Source organism: Bactrocera dorsalis, chromosome 6 (assembly GCF_023373825.1).
Source record: "Bactrocera dorsalis isolate Fly_Bdor chromosome 6, ASM2337382v1, whole genome shotgun sequence".
Lineage (NCBI taxonomy): Eukaryota > Metazoa > Arthropoda > Insecta > Diptera > Tephritidae > Bactrocera > Bactrocera dorsalis.
Genome location: NC_064308.1, coordinates 38,333,950 through 38,359,576, shown reverse-complemented (window position 1 = coordinate 38,359,576; position 25,627 = coordinate 38,333,950). Strand labels below are relative to the sequence as shown.

Below are 25,627 nucleotides of genomic sequence, written 5' to 3'. Positions count from 1 at the left end.
AATTGAAAGTGGTTTTTAACTTATGGTATTTAAATGAAATAATACGTCATCTTCAGAAATAGTTGGAGAGTTAATTGAATTGCTCGGACAGAACACATGCTAATAGGAAGCACTTTGAGGGGAATCAGAACTTTCAAATTATAATTAAATAATTTCATTAGTGGCATAATTTTTTAATAAGATATTACAAAAGTAGAATTATAGAGACGGCGAACGACGCCATATTTTTTCGCGCTCTTTTGACATTTCTCTTCAGTAAGGTTTGTCATTTCATCATGGAAAGGTATATGATCAAACAACGAGTAAAAATTATTAAAATTTGCTAGCGAAATTTGGAGTCAGTGGCCTCACTTTAAGAGCGGGTTTTTCAATAAGAGCGCTACAAAAGTTTTTTTTTTTTTTAAATAAAACAAAAACGGTTTGGTATATCGATGAAATTAATTATTCCTGTGAAAGTACATTCATACGTACTCCAAATCATCATTGCATCCCAAAAAAATTACGGTTTGGTGCGGTTTATGGGTTGGCGGCGTCCTTCGGTGATTATAGCTACCGAATATTTTGGGACTACGTCAAGTCTATGGTCTATGCCAACAAGCCAGCGATCGTGAAATCAAGTTCCGTACATAATGGCTTTTGTAGCGCTCTTATTGAAAAGCACTACAGAAGTATGAGTTAAGTCTTCTGTTGTAGATATTATTTATTTCTATGCATCGAAAGAGAGGTTCTCTTGATATACATATGTAAGTATTTAAGCATATAAACATGTATACATAAATATATACGAATATACTTGTATACTTTTAAGTTTACCATTTCACGCATTTAAGTAATTCCGTTAGCATGTATTTGGATAAAAGTACATATGTATATGTACATATGTCTTAAGTGCTACCACACAACAAAATGCAAATGCATATGAATGTATTTTTGTGAATACTACATCCAAATATGAAGTCGTGAAATTTATAGTTAAAGCATTTAAGACCTTATTAGTAAAATAATTGACACTAATAAATATCCATAAAAGTACATACAATATAAGTATCCCATCACTTACTATGTGGTAGACATATACTTGTATATAATTTTGTGAACTTCACATGCAGGTATGAAGACGTAAAATTTATAGTTAAAACATTTAAGACCTTATTAGTAAAATAATTGTGACACTAATAAATATTGAATCGAATTCTTCGGTTTTGTGTGGGACATCAACGACAAAAAAGTTTGAGGAAATAAGCAATAGCACAGAAATTAATTCTGATCAGGCATTTCTATGGATGTACATTATTTCATGAACATATCGGCGAAGTTACAACAGTGAAACCCATAAGTTTACGAAAATGTATGCAAAATGTCGTTTGGAATATATTATTCATATGCTCTTGCAACATGTTTCACAGTACCTATAATATTTTCATTTATTTGCAGATTTTATGATAAAATACGATATATGTATGTATGGTACTAGACATATTAGGGGGGTGTGGTACACAATAGACAATAAATTTTAACACCTAAATGGTATGAAAGAGCTTTATGGGAGCCGGTGTTAAAATTGGGCGATAACCGTGGCACCGCCCACTTTTTGGTGAAATACCATATCTCGGGACCCGATTAACCGATTTCGATAAAATTTAGTACGTAGCTTTTTACCTTAACCTAGCCCCCATATAACCATTACCAGGATTTTCGAACACCCGGCTGATTTTATATAATGACTACGTATAATAATTTTTATTTTTCTAACAAATCTTATGCAGAATAGATATGTAGATCAGTGTATAGGTTATGTATGGTGTTAGTATATATAAAATCTCTTAGATTCCGATCCTCTGGTTGACGTTTTACATGGTAAGGTATTTCTGTGGCTTTGATTCCTAAAAGCAAGGAACATTTCCTATAAAATGTTCGGTTGCACCCCATTTTAATCCTTTCTTACTTGTTTCATTCTTCTTTTTTTAAGCATACATGTGATTTAATTGATATATTATTCGGACGTCCTAATATGAAGTTATTTTTGTTTGCAAGAGGCAACATGATTTTCTTCATGACAAATATATGCAGGGAAATATTCATAAATAAAGCAAAATAATATTATACTTACATTTTTGTATACCTCAACATAGCGGTTTTTTGGGGGCCTTCCACGTTTGCGATTAAAAAACCCATCTATGGAAGTAATTTGAATAGGACGCTTTTCCATAGGCATAGTTAAAGGTATGGTGGAGTCTATATCATCCAGATCAATGTCATTGCAATGATTGCATTTCTGCAGAGCAGTAGCGTCGAAGCTCAGCTTTGGTGGCTCAGATGCATTCTCATTTAATGAGTTATCATAGCTATTAGCAGACTGTACATCGTGTTGTTGTATTAAGATATTGCTGAATTTTTCCGAATAAGCTGTTTCGATTTCAGAAAAGATACTCCCACTATTCGCTCTTCCATTCGCATTAGGCGGCGTCAAGCTGTATGCTTCACTTGTCGTGGTTGACGTGTATAACAGTTTCGCTGCTAGCCTTCTGTATAAGATATAGAGATTGTGTTGATCTTGTTGTTGCCGGATGAAAAGTTTGTTATCGCTTTGGGTAGATTCTCTTACGGTCCGCGGAATTTTTTTTCTATCATTGGCATCGATTTCAGTAAATAGAGGTGGGGAAGGTATGTCAAAATTCTTCTGGGCTCGGGTATTTTTTGGCAATTTTCGGTCATTTTTTGCTTAATTAGTATAAAATATTGAATTTTAAGTAAGATATTCGAAAGTTTATTAAAGTTGCTACAATATACATACATATACTACACATATTTAACGTAACATAATAGCTAAAATATATGTGCCAAACATTAGCAAAAGGGGTCTCAATACCATAGGTCCTCGTTAATTCGTTAGTCGTTATTCGGTAGTTTTTTACATGTATTTTGTTTTTGTAAAATTAACAGACTATCGTTCTACCGAGTAACGAACTATCAATCTGGCAAGTTTGATAATTGTTTCGTTACTCGGTAATATCACATCAGCTGTTTGTTTGTTGTTCGTTTCTTTATACATTTTTAAACGGGAAAATAAATTTGGTGATCACTTCGCGATTTCACAAAAAATTTTGCAAAAGTAAGTATATCTTCAACAAATAGTTGCTTTCTATTTCATTAAATACTTATTTTCAGTGGAACCTCAAAAGAAAATACGCAGGAGGGCAAAGTCTCAAAAAAAAAATGGAGTGAGGAAGGAAATCATTTACTTCCAGAATATTTACTAGAAAATGTGGAAATTGAGGTAGTTCTTTATACTTGTACAATTAGCTTTAACTAAACACTTTAATATGTATTTTTGTAGAAACCAAACGCCCAATTGTACTACCAAAAATTAATTGAAACAATAAATATCGATGCGACTACGGACATGTTGCGCTGCAAGGTCCGGTACTGGAAGCAGATGTAAAATAAAGCTCGCGCAAATCGACAGGTGCTGGAATAGATGTTGGCGATGAAACTTCCACAATAAAAGGTAATTGCGGCCTTAATGTTAAGTGAAACATTTTTGATAATTCTCCGTTCTTTCAGCAAAACTTTCACAAAGTTGTGTTGTAGAGACGCGTTACAAGTGTTACGAGTGTTACAATATTGCAGCAATTTTGCAGACATTCTAGAGGTAGTGGCAATTGCAGCCGAATCATCACAATCATATGCGGAACCATCGGGTTCACTTAACGAAAAAGCAGAACAGACAACAGTAGGAGCAGAGGTAGCAACAGTTCCTTCTCCCACTCCCTCGATCCTCGAAAAAGGGAAAAAACGTGCTCCTAAGAATTAGAATTAGTGAATTTAAAGATATGCGAAAGAAATGAGAACAGTTTTTTGAGCAACGAAAAGAAAAGTTTAATTTGGAGAAGTTAAACCTAGAATTTGACAGTGAAAAGTTAAATAAAGATTTTGAAATAAAAAAATTGGAGTTAGAGCAAAAAGAAATACTGGCAATGATTGAACTAAAGTACAAATATAATATACATATAACAATTGTATATGTTTTGTAATATAATAATTTTTAAGATTGTACAAATGTATTTACATAAATGCGATATCTTGAAGTGATACAACTTTTTATATGCATATAAAAATGAAAAAAATAATTTTTGATTTAATTATAATTTTTAATTTAATTAAACAGTATTTGGAAGCATAAGATGATATAACGATTGTCTTTTTAATTCAAAGCTATTTGAGATCGTTTCTTACACTTCTTCTTCATCAATGTCTTCATTTGTACTCTGGTTGAAATTCTTATTTTCACTGTTATCAAGTAGTATATTGTGAAGAATACAGCATACTAGTATCCATTCGTTACAGTATTTTCGAATACTTTTATTTCGAATTCGAATTCTGAGCTCTTTTAGACTACAAAATCGCTCTTTTAATAAGCCGAAACAGTGTTCAATTCTTACGCGATATCTGCTATGCTGTTTGTTGAATTTCTTTCTTTTAGATAGTTCAAATTGTAGAGAGTTGCTTCTTTAAGGCATAATAATAATGTTACTGAAGGGGTAAGCAGAGTCTCCAGCAATCCACTCCTGTCCTGGATAGAATCTTGGCTGATATTTAAATATTTTTGCATCGTGAGTAGAGCCACTGTAGCCAACGACAACATCGCGAATTTTGAGCTTGTAGTCGCAACCCATTTGAGCCTTAATTGCATATATATGATTTCTGGAAAAGAACGCTTCATGATTTTTTATTGAAGATTCGGCGAGTTTTATTTCAATGCCATCCACGTAACCTACACAAAATGGTAGTTCGTTGAACGTTTCTCGTACTATTAAAGAGCGCTCAGTATTATCTGGCTAATATGCATATAAATGGAGTTGTTTTAAAAATGCTTTGAATACTCTGCGAGTAATATTTGTTAACTTTCCTCCGTCATCAATCCAAAAAGCTGACTAAATTTTTCGTATCGATGCATTTTCTTCAGAAGAGCCCAATCTATATAAGTAGAACGACAGCTAGCTGCACATATGTACATATATCACTTTCAGCCTCAAATACTGAATAGTAGTATTTTAGTTTTAAGCAACCGTATGGAATGCTATAAAAAAGCCCGAATCCTGTCCTGTTTCACCCTTTTATCCGTCGGTGAATATGTAGATCTTACCTTAGGACCAGCCGATTGCTCCATTATTTTTTATAAGAAAATGAAAAAGGTGTATTTAATTTTTCAAAAGCCTAATTTTCTCGGTGGAATTCCAATTTACCCCAAGTTAATTGACAAGGTCAAGTATGATACCATGCCCGTAGTAACGCCGAGTCTGGCTCTAATGGCCTATAATCATGAGCCGTAAGCATTGCATTATACTTCACTTCAATATGTATTGGCCAGATATCAAGAATAACCTCCAAAGCCTTTTGTTGGTTCTCTTTGCGCCCGTAATCTCGAGCTGCACCTGTTTCAAGGGCTTAATGCGGCACCGTATATTTTTACGGGGCGAATGACACTTGTGTAGAGCTAATAGGTCATGTGGGGTCTTAAACGCCGCATGACTCTTCTAAAAAAGTGCAAGTTTCTTAACTGACTCAAGTAGAGTGGTATCAACCGATTTAACTTTGACGTTCGCAGATCCTTTCCATACTTTCTAGTACGAATGATACTAAACTTGATCGGTCTGCAAGATTTTGGCAAGGAGTAGATTTTCATTCCCGGTTTCGATATAAAAATAACTTTGGCCTCTGGCCACATATCTTGCGAGTAAGTTAAACGAATACTGGCGTTATATACATATGTATACAATAGATTCTATAATAAAGCGGGAAATATATTATCCGTACCGATTGCTTTGAATGGTTTGAAATTACTAAACGCTTTGATAACCATTTCTTGGGTGAACATGAGATCATCATTCTGGCTGCGTAGTATGACAGGTAGAAAGTGCCTCACGTCGATCCGTGGGAAAGGAGTATCTTGTAAAATTTTTATTGAATGCTCCATTCTGACAGCCTTTCAACCTTGGCTATCAACGATTAGTGCGGTTTGCAAGTTGTCTGTTTATAATGTTTTTTAATTTTTGGCGTTCCACTTACGCTATCTATTTGGCCACGAGGTGCGTTTTGCTCTTCAGAGTTTGTGTTTGTATTCACGAAACGCGGTCCAGTATGCATTCCAACCTTTGTCAATATTGACTCGCACAACCTTGTTAAAGGCTCTGCTAGAGTTTCGCCGAAGGTTCGTTAGTTCCCCATTCATCAAAGATTTGTCTGTGGTGGAACCTTACACCCTGTATGCTATATCAAACGCACCAATAATATATTGTGTGACTTTTTTACTGCTATGTCCATATCTGTTATAGACCTTATCGGGTAAGGTACTAGGATTTATCTTATGGAGCGACCCAGTTCGGTCATATATATTTTCCAGTTTTTTTAGACCTATTCCTGTACCTTGGTTGTTCTTCGTCCCGATATTAAATATTAAGATTATGTTCCTATGGTCGGAAAAAGTGTGCTCTGAAGAGGCTTCCCAATCCGATACTAGACCTACCGAATTTTTATTACATATGCATAGTTAAGTCTAAGACTTGCCACCTACGCTTATTTATAAACATGCGCGCCCTGTTAAAGGTATACAAAATCTCTTGTAACGTGTATGTTGTAAGACGTAAAAATTCGAAAACACTCATCGCATGAGTGTATATTTTCCAATTCAGTTGCGAAAATTTTGTATTCCATTTTCAAAATTGTTTTACGCCATATTTTAGATTTTTTTCACAACGATGTGTAGTAAAAAAATGTTAAGGCATGCCACACAGCCTAAATGTTATGTTTTGTCTATTTCGAACTAAAATAAGTGTGATATATCTCTCAGAAATATTCAATTGACCGCCGATTGGAACGTGAAAAATATCTAGCCTTATTATGTATACTAATTTTAAAGAAAGTTGTATTTAGTTTGTGTGACCCCAGTGTATAAATCATTCAACTAGTATATTCTGATGAAATATGTTTATGATTCTAAATGAGTTGGTAATATTCATACAATGTTTTTTGCAAAATTGGATTTTACTACATTTTACACCAATAAAATATATATATGTATGTATGTATGTAGTAAGATAATAGGCGTGTTTTATTTGACCAGGACGTTAAGCTATTATCTCAGTTTGTATGTTGAACTAGAGGCATTGCCAGTTTATCTTTTTTTTTCATTCACAATAGTTTTTTAATTTTTACAAAAAAAAGTAGTAGTCATTAACAATAAATTTTATTTTGACAGACGAAAATGTAAATACCACAATTACGCCTTTTTGTAGGCGGGTATTGAATAAAAATTAACACAAATATGAACATTTATTTTAATTATTTTGTATTCTAGACCTCTACGAATGAACAAAAACACTCCAGCTCTGAAAGTATTCGACGCAGTACCCGCCAAGGGACCAGGTTGAGAAGAACCTAGTTTCGCTTGGAACATCCAATTGGCGTCACGCAACGAAAAGAAGAAACGACTGGCGCGCTGTTGTTAACTCGGCTATAATCACGTAAGCGGTGTCTACGCCAGTAAAGAAGAAGAAGCATTCGGTGTGAGATTCGTGATGGGAGAGAAACTCCGTTGCAGTTAAATTGAAGTATACGAGTTTGTCGCGGGTGTCCGTGGGTGATCCTGGGGGTGAGGGAGTGACGTGTAGGTGTATTTGTTGCAGCTGCAGAACCCGTAGGGGCGGTTGTCGCGCTGGGGTGTTGGTTGGCGACGCCACTGTTGTGAGTTGCGGGGGCAGACTCCTGCAGCATGGGGCGACGTACGATTCACTCCACTCACGTGTGGTGCGCAGCCCGGAACACGCCGTGAAGTGACACCAGCCAGTGCAGAAATTGCAGTTAACTGATGTAACATTCCGACGTATGACGGTCTGACACACGGAATAGACTGTGCGAGGAACCAAGAACCTCCGGGCCTGGGTTGGACTCAATGCCAGCACGAGTTAGGAGGATACGGAGCAACCCTGCAGCAAGGCAGTGCCCCAATGACGACAAACCCAAATTAGTACTCACCGATCCAAACGGGGTTAGGTCGCCGAAACAGCCCTTGGTCGGATGAAATCCGAGTCTATTCCGGTGCGTAGAACTGGCTGTCGTGGGAGAAACTCCGTCGCCAAGTACTCTCATTCCTCCTGGTGGATGAACGTCTAGTCACAATCCGCTTCAAAGCGAAGTTCTTTAACATATCGCCGATTTGCCTTCTATGAGCGCACCTATCAGAGCTGCCCTCGCCACGATGTCGAAACTGTGCTTGGCGACTTTAACACCAGGGTGGACAAGAAAGGTATCTTTGGCACAACAGTCGGTAAATTCAGCCTCCACAAGGAAACATTCCCAAATGGGTTGACGGTGATCGACTTTGCCGGGGCCGAAATGTGGTTATTTTTGTAAGATAGCAGATTCCAGCATAGAAAACTTCACCCATCAGCCAGGTGTCTCCGAATCGACAAGCCACCAACTAGATCGATGATGTCGTGGTAGACAAAAGATACATCTCCAGTGTTTTAGACGTGCGAACGGTCCGAGGTCCTAACATCGGCTCGGACCACTATCTTGTTGCAGCCAAGATTCGCACCTACCTCTAGGAAGTAAAAAACGCACTCTCTGAGAGTACTCGTCAACAACTCGGTATAAGGGAACTGTGAAACGGCATTTCAAACTGCTTACTTACAGCTGCAACCGAAACCATTGGTTTCCGGAAAAGGCAAGGGACCAGCTGGTACCACAACACTTTCGGGATTAGATAGATACCGAGAGTTGAAGAGGGAAGCGAGACGCATTCGCAGACAGAAAAATAAAGAGGCCGAAATGCGTGAGTATGAAGAGCTTGACAAAGTAGCCGGCAGAGTTAATGCTCGAAAATTCAAGAAAAAATGCGGCAACTAACAGAACGGTTTCAAGACCGGAGCATATTCTTGTAAAACCCCCAGAGGTGATCTAGTAATCGGCGCACAGAGCATACTAAAATTAAGGAGGGATCTTTTCCAGTCTGCTGAACGGGGTAAAAGCATAACACTAGGAGATGGCGAACCCGACTCCTCAATCGATGACGAAGGAGCAGGCGTTCCATTGCCTGACTATGAAGAAGTTCGAATAGCAATTACCCGTCTGAAGAACAACAAAGCATCGGGGGCCGACGGATTGCCGTGCCCAACGATTTGAAGCCTCCTCAACATCGCATATAAAGTTCAATCCAGCGTTTTTGTGAAAGATTAAAGCCCACCGTCAACAAACTTATTGGACCTTATCAGTGTGGCTCTAGACCTGGAAAATCAAAAACTGATCAGATATTCACCATGCGACAAATCTTGAAAAAGACCCACGGCGACTCCCTATCGTGCGACTCCTTCAATCTGATGCTGGAGAAAATAATTCGAGCTGCAGAACTTAATCGAGCAGGTACAATCTTCTAAGAGGCATATGCCGATGATATTAATATCATTGGCTTCAATACCCGCGGTGTTAGTTCTGCTTTCTCCAGACTGGATAAAGAAGCGAAACAAATGGGTCTGGCAGTGAGCAAGGGCAAGACGAAATATCTCCTGTCATCAAACAAACAGTCGTCGCACTCGCGACTAGGCCCCCAAGTCACTGTTGACATACGCAACTTCGAAGTTGCAGATAATTTCGTCTATTTTGTAACCAACATTAACAGCATCAACAATGTAGGTATGGAAATCGAATGAAGAATATCTCTTGCCAACAACAGCCATTTTGGACTGTGCAGACAATTGAAAAGTAAAGTCCACACACGAACTCAAAACTTTATGAGTCACTCATTATTCCCGCCCTGCTATGTGGTGCAGAGGTATAGACGAAGAAGTTGTTTTATGTGTCAACGATTTAGCTTATAACGGTCAAATAAAACACTTAACATTGTATACTTAGCATGTTTATTAGTTACATACCTAAATATTTGTTGTTGCAACAATTAAAATCGCAGTTTATGTGTTCTTTGCAACGGAAATGTCGCATCTTCTCGCTGGAATACTTTCGATGATCTCTATCATCCTGATCAATGTCCGCCCTCAACAGATGTGTTAGAGAATTCATATATGAAACTCTACAGCTATAATTCATAACAGTAAATTTATAAGTACGTGTGTACAGTAATTTCATATTAATAGCAGTTGTCGTTGTAATATATGCAATATGTGTCTCAGGAGAATTAGAATACATTCATTAGACCTCAAGTTAAATGTCAGAACCCCATATAACTTTGTCACCTTTAACTATGTGGCACTAGAAAAACATATGTCAGTGTACAAATAACCACTTAAAGTAAATAGTAAAGACGAAATGGTGAAATATTTCAGTTTGCATTGTTCTCATAAGTAATCTATTATCCTAAAAACAGATATAATATGTCTCAGCTCGTACTGTATTCACCGAAAAAGATGTAGGATGTTAAGTACTGGTCTCGCTGCTTTTGTACATATCCTATACAAAGAATGTAAAACATAATTAACCAGCTCAAATACATATATCCAACTAATAGAATATTAGAAAATTTTGTGTAATTCCTTCTTAAGCCGAAATCGCACCGTAGTTTTTTATTTATAATATAAGGTTCAAATATTAAAATCGAAGAAACCTCTAATTTCCAATCAAAAATTCTCACGTCAAAATATGGTTTTAGTAGGCTTTGTGTTCGTTGAAATTTTATCAGAAAGACGATACTAAATGATTTACAGCTGGATTTTTATTGCACCTATGTACAGGTAACCAAATATTTACTTTTCGCTCGTATAAAATTTTTATTTTCTTATGTATGCAACCGTTATTTCTAATAACACAACGGATTTATGATGACTAAAATTAATCAGATTTACTCCTTAATATTTTAAGACGCCTTACATTGACTTTACTGAGCGCGGTATCTGTAGACTGGATATGGTCTTATGCTTTTATTCCAGTCGCGATTTTTGAGAAATGCCGTGGCTTACAGCTATTTGATTCATTACCCAATACAATGCTCAACTCGCAGAATATCCTCGAATACAACTAAAATATTAATCACTGCCCATTTTTTGGTCTGAAAACTGAAAAAAAATTTGAAATTCTATAAAAATCAGTTGAACTTTAACAAATAAACTGAGTTCTGGAATAAATAGTAACTTTTAATGCTTTATTAATGAATAACCCTTATTTATATTTAATTATCTACGGTAAAAATGGTACTAAAGCTTTTTAGATATAATATTTTTGGGAAGAATATTTTTGTTTCAAACTGTAATTTTTTCAAATGATATGTACATGTCTGTGTTTCACTTACTTGAAGGCTTCGACGTCTGTGAGTGTGTCTTTAGTTTTCTCTATTGTGGATATTTTTGTTATTGATGCCAATGTTGCATTACTTCCGCTCAGCATTGGATAAACTGGCGAGCCAACATCCTCGTTTGTCGACGTGTTCGAAGTCTCTGTTGTTTTACAAATCACTCCTATTTGACTGCTGCTACAATGCAAATAGGATTGCTTACGAGAGCATTGCATATGTTTTAACAATTCTGTACGACTAAATATCGGGCGATCATCAAAAGTGTCGCAAACCGCGGCGAGGAAATGAAAGTGGGAACGCGTTTCCGCTGTTAAGCGGCAAGAAGCGATCTTGCAATCGCGATATGAATTGTATTTGACTACCTTCGGGCCGTATAAGCCAACTGGAAAGAAAGAAAATAATAAAAATTAAGGTTTTAAATGAAATTCGGAAATGGTTTCAAAGACATACTCAATGGAGCACATACATATATAAGTAGGCCAACAACTTCCGCCGTTTTCCAATAGATGTCTCTAGGGTCAAGCACTGGTCGATTAAAGCCGACCATTCTCGACATTTACGGGAAATTTTGCTTTTCTTTTTTAATTCCAAGAAAAGTGCGGCTGAGGACCCGTCCACGCTTTACTGAGGCTGACACATACATAATACTATTACTCTACTACTACCATCTATGTGATTTCTATTAGGTATAATAAAAATATAGAATTTTTGTAAAGCAACTTGTATCAGCTTACAAAAAAATGGATCATAAAGCATTTCGTTTGTTAATTAAGCATTGCTTTTAGAGGGAATAAGGGAAAACACTTTTGGACCGTTTTTATTCAATAAAGCCTTCAATTTACAAAAAACAAACGGCGGAAGCAAAGTTGTAATATTTCCCTATCATATAATACATATAAAATTTTCAGAGAATAATGCGACCGCACAACAAATATTGAGACACTTTAAACAAATAACGAGAAAGGAAGGGCTAAGTTCGGCTACTCTTGCAACTATAATATTATATTATATATATTATTAACATGCCACGTGCTAATAAAATGTTCCCTGTTTCATTAAGGTACCTCGCTTAAAATCACCAATCAAAATCAATCAAAAAAGATATACTGTTATTAGTAAAAACCGGTCTCTCGTTTTCATGTTGGCCGGTATATGCGGTATAAAGTCGCCCCGAAATTCGAAAATTTTTGTATTAAGTATATGGGAGCTAAGATATGTATTGACCCTATTCAAAACATTTTTAATACACACACATTGTCAAGAAAGATTGTCCTTGAATTTCCAATATATACATATCTTACACATGATCTGATATTTGGGGTAAGAACAGTTTTGGTTGGATTTGGACAATTTTTGGTCATAAGGTGGTCCCGTTATTTTATTTGCTTAATGATTTAGAAGCTGAAAAGTGAAAGAATCAGATGAAATTAAAAATTTTTTTACAATGGAAGTAGGAGTAGCTGTAGTCCGCACTGTAACATAGTAATGTGAGAAAAATGTCACGTAGGTACCAAATTTGGTTTACCCCGGATCCTATAAAGCCCTCTCATGCCATCTAGGGTGTAAAATTTAATGTTTCTGGCGTATAAGTTATTGATTTATAGGACTTGGGCCGTTATATGGGAAGTGGACTGGTTGGTGTTTAAAAGATTTGTGCTGAGCGAATTTGGTTGTTGTAGCATTAGAGGTCTAGGAAATATATACATTTAATCTATACGAAAGCTGGGTCACGCAAACTTTTTCAAAATTTCTAACCCACAGGTGCCCCCAGGTGCCGACAGCCCAAAATTTTAATTTAGTGCTTAGTTATAGCACTTTGTAGGTTTTCGTTTAATTGTCCGCAGGGCAGTGGCTCGTTTACACCCATCTTCTTGTACAAATATCATTGAACATGCTTACTTTTCAGCAAAGCCGAAATACTATCAAAAATAAATATCTATTTTTAAATATATTGAACATACATACATAAGTATTGAAAACAACTCCATGTCAAGCAGCAATGAACAATATGCTGCAATACATACAAACATACACACAATATACATATGTGTATATTTAGTTATTTCAGATAGTTGTAAAAATTGTATATAAGCAAGGAAAATACCAAATAAAAACTAGAATGATATTTATAATCAAGGATAAAGAGATGTCCAACTCCTCTCTCACTGGAAGTGAGAGAACAATTGCTAAACGACAAAACCTCCTGCACTTTGACAGCTAATCGAGTTCAAGAGGTTTTGAAGTTTAGCATTTGGAAACGAGCGATGGCCAGATTGAAATCAGAGAAAAGAGATCCCCAACTCTCCTGTCACTGGATATGCGAGAGCCGCTCACCTACCGAACTTTGATAGTTGACTGTGTTGGGTAGGTTTGACGTTTTGCAATTGGAATGACTGGAATGGCCAGATTGAAATTATACCAAAAATATATGTGAACGGAGGAATTCGTTGCCGCCGTTCACGATCGCTCATAAACATTTAAAACAATGAAAATCAAAGAAAATGCGAAATTTAAATATATTTCATGAATCGTTTTGTAATTTGATGCATAATAGAACTAATTTTCTATTACAAATGATTAAAAGCAGGGTTCTCATTTACTACTCCGTAGCAGCAAAATTTCTAGAATTATTGCTATGCTATCGCTACCGCTCTCACTTTTCCGGGAGCCACAGCATAGTCTTAGCATAACAATGTAAAAGAAGTGCTCTACTCTGCTCCGAGTTTTGTTAGGTAAAAAACTATAGCTGGAGCGGGAGCAAAAAATTAGATTCTGCGCTATGCTCTGGCGTAGCGGTAGCAGAAAATTGGGAGCGGTAGCACAGCAGAGCTAATGAAAATACTCATGTGCTACAACTCCCGCATGTGTTTGTTGTTGTTTTTTCTTTTTTTTTGCTATTTTCTGTCATAATATTTGAATTAATTGATGGAGTCATGTGTAGAAGTTCACGCAAGTGAGGAAAGTTCTCTGATCGCCATTCACTTGGGAGTGGCCAGAAACGATTCTTTTACATATGACTCAAGCAGCTCACGACTTCCGGTCTTTGACAAAGTATCCTCTGGGTAGCCTAAGAACATCCGTTTGAAGGCGAGCTAAAGTGAGAAGGCGAAAAATCCCCTGCATAGGGTTGTGCGCTGGGTTTGGGACCCGCCACGTAAAAAACACCCCCCAATGAAAAGAAAAAAACAGCCTCGGACGAGAGACCCCCCTTTTGATGACGACCACGGCAAACGAAATAAGGACTATGATTTGAGGGCATGCACCTGGAATGTCCGGTCCCTTAATTGGGAAGGTGCCGCTGTCCAGCTGGTTGATGTCCTCGTAAAGATAAAGGCTGACATCACCGCCGTCCAAGAAATGCGATGGACGGGGCAAAGACAGAGACGAGTAGGTCCTTGTGACATTTACTACAGTGGTCATATAAAGGAGCGCAAGTTTGGTGTTGGATTCGTGATGGGAGAGAGACTCCGTCGCCGAGTACTATCATTCACTCCGGAGAATGAACGTCTAGCCACAATCCGCATCAAAGCGAGGTTCTTCAACATATCGCTGATTTGCGCCCACGCCCCGATGGAAGAGAAGGACGATGTGGACAAAGATGCTTTTTATGAGTGCTTGGAGCGCACTTATGAGAGATGCCCCCGCCACGATGTTAAAATCGTGCTTGGCGACTTCAACGCCAGGGTGGGCAAAGAAGGTATCTTTGGCACTACGGTCGGTAAATTCAGCCTCCACGAGGAAACATCCCCAAATAGGTTGAGGCTGATCGACTTCGCCGGGGCCCGAAATATGGTTATCTGTAGTACTAGATTCCAGCATAAGAAGATTCATCAAGCTACCTGGCTGTCTCCGGATCGAAAAACCACCAACCAGATCGATCATGTTGTGATAGACGGAAGACACGTCTCCAGTGTTTTAGATGTGCGTGCGCTCCGAGGTCCTAACATCGACTCGGACCACTATATTGTTGCAGCCAAAATTCGCACCCGCCTCTGTGCAGCAAAAAACGCACGCCAACAAACACAAGGAAGGTTCGACGTCGATAAGCTGCAATCACAACAGACAGCCGAAAGATTTTCTACTCGGCTTGCACTCCTGCTCTCTGAGAGCACTCGTCAACAACTCGGTATAAGGGAACCATTGGTTTTCGGAAAGTGCAAAAGAACAGCTGGTACGACGAGGAGTGCCGTGTCGCAGCGGAGAGAAAACAGGCTGCCTACCTCGCAACGTTACGATCGACCACAACACGTGCGGGATGGGATAGATACCGAGAGTTGAAGAGGGAAGCGAGACGCATTTGCAGACAGAAGAAGAAAGAGGCCGAAATGCGTGAGTGCAAACAGCTTGATAAGCTGGCCGACAGGGGTAATGCTCGAAAATTCTATGAAAAAATGCGGCGGCTTACAGAAGGTTTCAAGACCGGAGCATACACCCCCAAAGGTGATCTAGTTACCGATGCCCAGAGCATACTTAGATTATGGAGGGAACACTTCTCCAGCCTGCTGAATGGCAGTGAACGCATAACACCAGGAGAAGGCGAACCCGATACCCCAATCGATGACGATGGAGCAGAAGTTCCATTACCCGGCCATGAAGAAGTTCGAATAGCAATTGCCCGCCTGAAGAACAACAAGGCGGCAGGGGCCGACGGATTGCCGGCCGAGCTATTCAAACACGGCGGCGAAGAGCTGATAAGGAGCATGCATCAGCTTCTTTGTAAAATATGGTCGGATGAAAGCATGCCCAACGATTGGAATCTAAGTGTGCTCTGCCCAATCCATAAAAAAGGAGACCCCACAATCTGCGCCAACTACCGTGGGATTAGCCTCCTCAACATTGCATATAAGGTTCTATCGAGCGTATTGTGTGAAAGATTAAAGCCCACCGTCAACAAACTGATTGGACCTTATCAGTGTGGCTTCAGACCTGGTAAATCAAAACCGACCAGATATTCACCATGCGCCAAATCTTGGAAAAGACCCGTGAAAGGAGAATCGACACTCACCACCTATTCGTCGATTTCAAAGCTGCTTTCGACAGCACGAAAAGGAGCTGCCTTTATGCCGCGATGTCTGAATTTGGTATCCCCGCAAAACTAATACGGCTGTGTAAACTGACGCTGACCAACACGAAAAGCTCCGTCAGGATCGGGAAGGACCTCTCCGAGCCGTTCGATACCAAACGAGGTTTCAGACAAGGCGACTCCCTATCGTGCGATTTCTTCAATCTGCTGCTGAAGAAAATTATTCGAGCTGCAGAACTGAATCGAGCAGGTACAATCTTTTATAAGAGTGTACAGCTGCTGGCGTATGCCGGTGATATTGATATCATCGGTCTTAACACCCGCGCCGTTAGTTCTGCTTTCTCCAGACTGAACAAGGAAGCAACGCAAATGGGTCTGGCAGTGAACGAGGGCAAGACGAAATATCTCCTGTCATCAAACAAACAGTCGTCGCACTCGCGACTTGGCCCCCACGTCACTGTTGACAGTCATAACTTTGAAGTTGTAGATAATTTCGTCTATTTAGGAACCAGCGATAACACCACCAACAATGTCAGCCTGGAAACTCTTGCCAACAGGTGCTACTTCGGACTGAGTAGGCAATTGAAAAGTAAAGTCCTCTCTCGACGAACAAAAACCAAACTCTATAAGTCGCTCATAATTCCCGTCCTGCTATATGGTGCAGAGGCTTGGACGATGACAACAACCGATGAGTCGACGTTGCGAGTTTTCGAGAGAAAAGTTCTGCGAAAGATTTATGGTCCTTTGCGCGTTGGCCACGGCGAATATCGCATTCGATGGAACGATGAGCTGTACGAGATATACGACGACATTGACATAGTTCAGCGAATTAAAAGACAGCGGCTACGCTGGCTAGGTCATGTTGTCCGGATGGATGAAAACACTCCAGCTCTGAAAGTATTCGACGCAGTACCCGCCGCGGGAAGCAGAGGAAGAGGAAGACCTCCACTCCGTTGGAAGGACCAAGTGGAGAAGGACCTGGCCTCGCTTGGAATATCCAATTGGCGCCACGTAGCGAAGAGAAGAAACGACTGGCGCGCTGTTGTTGACTCGGCTATAATCGCGTAAGCGGTGTCTACGCCAGTAAAGAAGAAGAAGAATTGAATAATTCAAACAAAAAAATGTTATGCAAATCATTTTGGCACTTGTTGCGTCAAGTGACTTTATAAATCTAAAATCAAATATTTTAAGAAATATATTAATAAAGCCAATTAGATAATAATTGAATAAATTATATATATATTTTTATTATGTAAAATATTTACCATTTTTATATTACCAAAAACATCATCTATTCCAACTTCCTTGAAATGTTTAGCCCTAAATATTAACATTAAAAACTGGACCAAGACATGTAAAAATTGTTCATAGAAAATTCACGACAATCCTGATTTTTTATCTTTAAATTCCTACAGATCAGAGGTATTTTAAGGCATCGCTTGACTTTAGACGCATGTTTCTCAGAATTGTTTGGTCTCGGCGACCAAATCAATATACATCCAACGATTTCTTTGGAAAATATCAGCAGTTACACACACAAATACGATCATGGGTATAAATCATGGGTATAAACAGGAACAAAATTCTTGATGCCCAAGCGGATTAATCCAAATCGGTGTTGCACACGTCCAACAATTTTCTAAAAAAGTCTGACATGGCAAATAAATTCAAATCAGATACATTTGATTTGAGTGTTGCAATCTTCATATTCAAGAGGAAAATTCAACTCCTCAGAAAAGTAATGAACGATCTCCACAATATCACTACAATAAATATTTGATGATATCAAATTTTTGAAAATTGTGTTTCTTCAAATGCACAATTTTCACACAAAGTACTTTTAAAAATTTTTTTTTTTTTCAAGTTGAAAATTTGTATTTTGAAATAACGGCGGAGTATTTCCAAAATCTCAAATTTTGTAAAGCGAGATTACAAGAAGGAGAGTCCGAAGTAACTTACAGTTCTCTTCAGCGTGATGTGCTGTTAGAAGATTTTACGATAGAAGAAGAATCAGAAATTTTGTACCGTTTTGTCTCGGATTTAAAATGCACAAAAGTTCCAATCTTTTATCTACCTTGTATATATCTGTTTTCTGCTGCGGAAAAAACAGCAGAAGTAATACAGGAAGACAAAAAACAAAAAAAATGAAGTTGAAGAAGAATCACTTGAAGAACTTCAATAACTGAGGAAGTCGATTGAAGATGAGGACGAAGCTAAAGAAATCGACCATATTTTGCACGATTATGGTAAAGCTTATGAGAAGGAAGAGGAAATCAAGTTTAGCACAAACCCACACAATTGCCTAAAAAGCGAAAAGGTTTTTTAGTTGAGGCAAATCCTAATCTTACTAAAAAAGGAAAAGATTTCAAAAATTATAGAAAGCGGCCAACAGATATAGCTCGCGAAACTACTAAAATGCAGAACCAAGCGGAAGATGGTTCGAATGATTCTGCAACTGCAAACAAAACCAAAGGACCTCAACGTGGGACTGGTGGTAGACGAAGTAGATGCACACCAACAACTGCAGCAATATTGGGCACAAAAGTCAAGGAAAGGAAGCATCGATATTGCAAACACAAAAGGAGGACTAAAATTTAGGAAAGTTAAGTTTAAGTACTATATACATATGTATGTACATATCCATATACAGTCCACTAATTTTTTAAAACAATCATTTCTTTCCCTCGGCAATATGTTCAAATATCATTGAACTTACTTATCAGCAAAGCCGTAATGCTATTAAAAACGTAGAGACACAAGTCATAAATTTACAGAAGAGATAACATTAAACACACACACACGTATTAAATTGTACACTTGAAAACAACCCCATGTCAAGCAGCAATAAACAATATGCTGCAATACATACAAAGATACACATATATTTAGTTATTTAAGATTGTTTTAAAAATTGTATATAAGCAAGGAGAATACCAAATAAAGACTAGAATGAAAGATGACTCACTTGATATAAGAAGTTTCATTTCCGTTTATTTTCTTAAATTTTTCAATTTCACATTTCATTTAATTTACAAAAAAAGATAGCTACATGTTATTAGTAAGTTTTGAAAAACTTTTCTTGAAAGTTCAATATCTTATCTTCAAATTTCATGGAATGGATTGAAGCACAAAACAAGTAGAGCTACATCGCATTTTGTGCCTTTATATGACGAAAGTTTGTGACATTTTTAACAATGACGAGGCTTCTCCAATTTGTTAATGCCATGTCCAATTTTGTCTTTACGAACACTCTCCAGAGCGGCGTCTTTGGAATTTCGAAAAGCTGTTGACTGTGGAGTCAACGTCTCCGAAGACGACATCGACGGTTTTGCATTCGAAGCAAACATTCTGCAACGTAAATACGGAACTGTAAGTGATCCAATTGTTCTATTTTTTGTGCAATACATCTTTAAGTGGTGCGTGATATTCCCTTTTCATATTTGACGAGAGCACTTGAATTTTCCAAGCGTTCCCCATTGCAGCATCAAATCCATTTGTTATCAGTGGCCAATACCACTTTTTTCCTCGAACGCGAATTCGATAATTGTTCACGTCATTATCGAAGAGATCAACATCACCCATTCGATTATTGTTGCTCTTTTGATGTGTGGCATATTTGGATGTCACATGCGAACTTGAACTAGATTCAAATTCAGTGGAATGTTTCTCAGTCTCCTCGCAGTCGGCTGACGCATTCGGATTGTCTTCATTGTACGCGCAAGATAGTTCAATGTTCCCAGCTATTTTGTGAGGCATAAACGCACTTCCATCGTTGAGTTTTTGCTCCTCTTCATCCATATTTTCCGTGTCACTTATTGCATCTGTAATTTCCGGAGGCAAGACTACAAAGTCGACCGTATCTGCAGGGAGAATGCGATTTCATAATCGGCGTGCCCCATAATCTCCTCAATCTCTCTTTGACTCAGGTATCTTTTGCGAAAAATTTTCAAGAGAAAACTCAAAATTTCACTGTCAATATACCTTACTACCGCACAGTAGGGGCGCATACCTGCGAATCTCACTGCATGACCTGCACAGGCTTGTGGACAACAACCGATTAACTACCTGCATGGAAGGGTTCCTTTTTATATTTGTGAAAAATGTACGGAAAGAAAGCTCTTGAATGTTCCATGCAGTGAAACAAGTATTTGGTCGATTTTTTCATTTTCTGATATGTAATTACGAAAAACTGTATGAACTGTAAGACGACGCTTTGTCCTGCATGTTTTTCATTATGATACTTCTTGCGTCTACTTGTTTATGAAAGAACTAAGTAATCAATAATTTAACAAAGCAATTTTCTGTTAAATTGAAAGTATATTGATAGCCCTCATTCATTTGGAATATTGGAGTTCACAAGACACAGAAATAGTGAAGTGGAAATATTTGTAGATCGTTTTCGGCTGGTGGTCGATTTATCAATCAGTTAATTTTTCACATTCATTCATTCTATACTACCACCGATTTGCTGAAAAATACAGTCTGTGTGAAGTATGCGACAAACACTGCAATATATAGGAAAGATTTTTTTCAAAAATTTTCTCTATTTTTTCCGAATGTCTTGAAGTCTATATATTTGTATAAGTTAAGGTATCATTTTTGGATGACCTATTCTCGTATGTTGGGTTATGTTGAAGATAGCTTTTGATCTTCATTTCCAGAACGGAAGTGAGCGAACCATCGTCTCTGTAAACTTCACAAATTTCATTGGTGGCTTGTATTTTTTCTGCAATAAACCACATCACATTTTACCAAGGTAAGAACATTTTTCATTTTTTATTTGTTTTTGGGAGAATGGAGAATCAAATAAAATTAGCAGAAGAACTGCAAAAACTTCATCTATATAAATAAAAATGAATCGCCAAAATGTATGTACGCTCATAACTTTCATACCACTGAACCAAATTTGATAATTCTTTTTTTAAAATGTTCGTTGAGGTACAGGGATGGTTTCTGCGGAGAAAAAAGTTCGAATAATTGCCGGAAAACACCTAAAAACAGCCCTTTTCTTTCTCCCATACAAACGAATGAATGTTTGTTCGTTAATAACGCTAAGAGAACGGCTGAACCAATTTTGATGAAATTTTCAAGAGAATGTTCTGTGTGAATCGGGGAAGGTTTAGAAATAAAAAATCATGTATGCTTTTCGTGAGGAAAAGTCGGAAAATTGGGTTATTCCAAAAAGTTTGTTTTTTCCATACAACTCTTTTTTTTAATTTTTTTGTTTTGTTTTTCAATTATTTGAATAGTTCAAATTTGACGTTTGCTTCAAAATTTTTTTTTAAATTATTCAGTGATAATGTTATGTGTGTTGTACATAAAGTGATCAATCACAAATTGAAATTTGTTACGATGCCAAGAAGAGGTCGCGCTGATATCGGTCGACGTTCTTTTTGGCATCAACATACATTAGCAGCCCATGGCACATGACCGAGTACTACCAGGATGCGATGACATACGTGCGGTATTATGGATCGCGGTCAATCAGCAAGCGATCGTAACGATGTCACAGCAAGACTTTTCAAGCAACAGCTTCGGTGGACTTTATCTTTAAGCAACGTACATACATACTTATATGTATATGGTGCTGTTAGATGCTAGATGTACTCTGTTGAGTGACAAAAGAAAGGTTTGCGCACACACACATTCTTCTTTGGATTGTGGATGGTGGTTACACCAGATCAAATTGATGAAATCATTCAATCATATGGAAATTCCTGATGCAAAGAAATATCCAGTATTATACGAAGTGATAAAAACCAATAAGGTTCATGCACCTTGTGGACACCACAATCACACTTCGGTTTGTATGTCTCACAATAAATGCACGAAACACTATCCCCGTGCTTTTCTTTCGGAAACACAAACTAGATTTGATGGATATCCATTCTATCGGCTTCCATACGACAATGGCTGAACATTCAGCATTCAATTTAGAAGAGTGAATATCGAAGTTGACAACACATAGATCGTACTATATTCCCCATTATTGTCTAATTCACATTCAAAGCTCATATCAATGTTGAGTATTGCAATTTGGTGTAATCGATAAAATACGTTTGTAAATACGTCACCAAAGGAAGCAATATGGCGGTTATTGGTCTTGAACGATACGATCGATACGTGAACTGCAATAAAGTGCTTTGTAGGATATTTAATCTTGCAATTCATAAACGTTTTCCGACTTTTGTGCGTATCGCAGTTAATTTGGAGAATGGCCAAAGAGAGTACTGTGGCCATATTATCGCAACTGCGATTTCTTTAGTGCAAGTGCAATGATAGCTGGCAAAAATACCGATGTTGATGACTTAAACTGGAAGATTCAAAGTCAAATTTCGGGAGACTTGCGCTCATACAAATCGATCGATCGGTTTGACAATTAAGACGACGCCGTAAATTATCCAATGGAATTTCTAAATTCTTTGGAAAGGCTTGGTATACCGCCGCATCATTTGCGTCTCAAAGTTGGATCTGTCATTATTATATTTCTCAATCTTCATGCATCGAAACTGTGTAATGGAACCCGACTGATTGCGACGCACCTATCGAATACAAGGGGGCAGAATGCTTGATTCTACGAATTGCTTTGAGTTTTATCGATTTGCCAACGGATTCCGTTTCCAGAAAAAATTGCATTTGAGATGACAATCATCAGGACAAAAGGATAGTCGCTAGAAGTGTATGGCATAAATTTGGAGCTGCTATGTTTTTTACACGCCCAAAAACACGTGGCGTGCTCACGAGTTGGAAAACTATCTTCTCTCTACATTTACGAACTGGAACAGAAACCAAAAAATGTTGTTTATCAAGCTGCGTTACATTGAAAAAAAAAAAAAATGTAAAAAAATGATTATCAATGCAATATGAATTTTTGTCTTTTTTCATTTCAAAACACATAATTTCACGCAGGAAAACGGCTGCGAGGTCAGCTAGTTTTAAATAAATGAGTATGAAAGTGGGATGGCAACTCTATCCTGAGCGAGCTGACTGAGCGAGCTGTTGCATCATCTCACTGAATTGAGGACGACGAGTAGTAGACGAGACGGCGAGCGCGACTGATCGAGCATTAAAAAGAAGCCTTGTTACTTTTGAATTTTTCGTTCACTTTTAATTAAAATACATTTTCTTGTTCAAATAAACTTAAAGCTACATTCGAATAAACTAAAAGCTACATTCAAATAAACTAAAATCTACATTTTGGGGGCTCGTCCATAAGTGAAAATTTTGCTGTGTGCGTGCGTGTGTGCGATTCGGGATAATGGCGTCGCTTGGTGCGTTTGAAAAGATACGTGAAAATCTAAAGCGTAGCAGGAAAGAGCCTATCGCGGCGTTGCACAAGTGCGTGTTTGAAAGTGACGGTGACCGAGCAAACCGCAAACGGTTGCGCGAATTTGAAGGATTTTTGTTTGATGCCAGCGACGAGGCATACTTACAAAAGTTAGCATACGTAGACAAAAATTTAAACGAAAACGACCTCGCTTGCATATGGAACATTTTAAGTATAAATTACAATCGCGAAAATTTAAAACATTACATATTTGAAAATCTTCAAAAGGGACGCTTGTTATGCGCAGGCGCTAACGACGACGACGGCAGCGACAGCGCTAACGAAAACGAAGAGAGCGACGACGAGAGCAACGACGGCGACGACGTAAGCAAAGACGATGCAAGCGACGTGGCAAGCTCAAAACACAACAACGATGGCGTAAATCAACGAGTACAGACTATGGGAGTAAATTCAACGAGAACAACGAATATAAGAAAAAATATTAATGACGATTGCTTTCTCTCTTTTGCGAATGAGGGTGAAGCGAATATAAATACAGACGCGGCGAGAAATATTACGACGCAAATGTCACGGCTTGCTATTAATTTTCGAGACATAGAGGATTCGGTGACAACATTTGACGGCGCAGAAAAAATACCAGTTGAAATGTGGATGGAAGAGTTTGAAGAGACAGCGGCAATTGTGTTTTGGGACGAATTTCAAAAATTTGTGTTTGATAAAAAATCGCTTAAAGGACTTGCTAAACTTTTTATATCAAGTGAAAGAGGTATCACGTCGTGGGCGAAATTAAAGAAATAGTGCACAATTGCATAAATTGCTTGTGGGTAGAACAATGAAGGAAAATGAAAGTGTGCTGCAGTATTTTTTTAACATGAAGGAAATTGCTTCGCGTGGCAATATCAAAGAATGCGCGTTAATTCAATACGTGATTGACGGAATGTTAGATCTAAACATTAATAAAACAATTTTGTACGGCGCGAAAAATGTAAAAGAATTTAAGGAAAAACTTAAATGTTATGAACGTATACTCGAAAGAAACAAGCAAGTGACGGTGAAAAAACAGCTGAAAAAAGAAAATGACAAAAAAGAAAATGACAAAAAAGAAAATGACAAAAATATTAAACGAGACTTTGTGTGTTATAACTGTGGTGCACAAGGGCAAAAATCAGTAAATTGCGATAAAAAAGAAAAAGGTACAAAATGTTTTGAGTGTCAGCAATTTGGCCATATAGCGAAGGATTGTGTGTTTAAAAAATCTAGCAACAACGCAAAAAGTGTAAACATAGTGAGTGAAAAAGACGATATTATGCAAAAGCCAATTAGCATAGATGGTATGTATTGTAAAGCTTTGTTTGACACCGGTAGCAAAGTTAATATAATATCATTCGATTTATACAAGACATTAAATAGGCCGGCAATGAGTGAATCAAAAATTCTGTTAACTGGGTTTGGTAAAAAATGTAATTTTAAACCAATAGGTGAAATAGAAAAAACAATAAAAATTGACGATGACTATTACAATTTGTTATTCCAAGTGGTGGCAACTGAGTTTTTGGAAGTAGATATGATTATCGGTGCTGACTTTTGTTTATTAGCTGAAATAAGAATTAACCCTTCAGGACTTAATATAAGAAAATTGAATAGTGAAAATGAAAATAAGGCGTTTTCTGTGTTTAACATTGAAATTGAACCAGAGAGTGGTGATCAAATAAATATTGATGTAGGTGCTAGTGCGTATGCTAGACAAAAAGTTTTTGAACTGGTAAAAGACTACAAACCAAATAAGTGTAAATCTACCAATGTGCAAATGAACAAAGTTGTTAAAGACGAAAGCCCAATATTTTGTACCCCGCGCAGATTGCCTTTTAGTGAGCGATGTCTTGTAGACGACCAAATTGAGCACTGGCTTAATGACGGTATAATTGAGATATCGGAATCGGAGTATAGTAGTCCGATTGTCCTTGTCAAAAAACGCGATGGTACATCTAGGCTATGTGTGGATTGCCGTAGATTGAAT

At 37.7% G+C, this 25,627-nt stretch overlaps 2 protein-coding genes and 1 long non-coding RNA gene across 6 annotated transcripts in view; 2 read left to right on the top strand and 1 right to left on the bottom strand.

The window, feature by feature from the left end:
- LOC105226923 (uncharacterized) overlaps window positions 1–25,627 on the bottom strand; it is a 184,534-nt gene that overhangs the window by 87,351 nt on the left and 71,556 nt on the right. For all 4 annotated transcript variants that reach the window (XM_049460465.1, XM_049460462.1, XM_049460463.1 and 1 more), the window contains 3 exons: window positions 11,297–11,681; window positions 9,930–10,090; window positions 2,111–2,721 (listed from right to left, as the gene is read on the bottom strand). In XM_049460465.1, the coding sequence (XP_049316422.1) occupies window positions 2,111–2,721; window positions 9,930–10,090; window positions 11,297–11,514 (990 nt within the window). In that variant the 5' untranslated portion in view covers window positions 11,515–11,681. The remainder of the gene's footprint in view (window positions 1–2,110; window positions 2,722–9,929; window positions 10,091–11,296; window positions 11,682–25,627) is intronic.
- Window positions 1–25,627, top strand: part of LOC105234225 (protein zntC) — a 453,706-nt gene that overhangs the window by 371,671 nt on the left and 56,408 nt on the right. The window lies entirely within an intron of this gene.
- Window positions 2,713–4,157, top strand: LOC125779601 (uncharacterized). The gene is made up of 4 exons (XR_007423383.1): window positions 2,713–3,112; window positions 3,169–3,277; window positions 3,338–3,508; window positions 3,565–4,157. It is a non-coding gene; the product is annotated as an uncharacterized LOC125779601 (long non-coding RNA).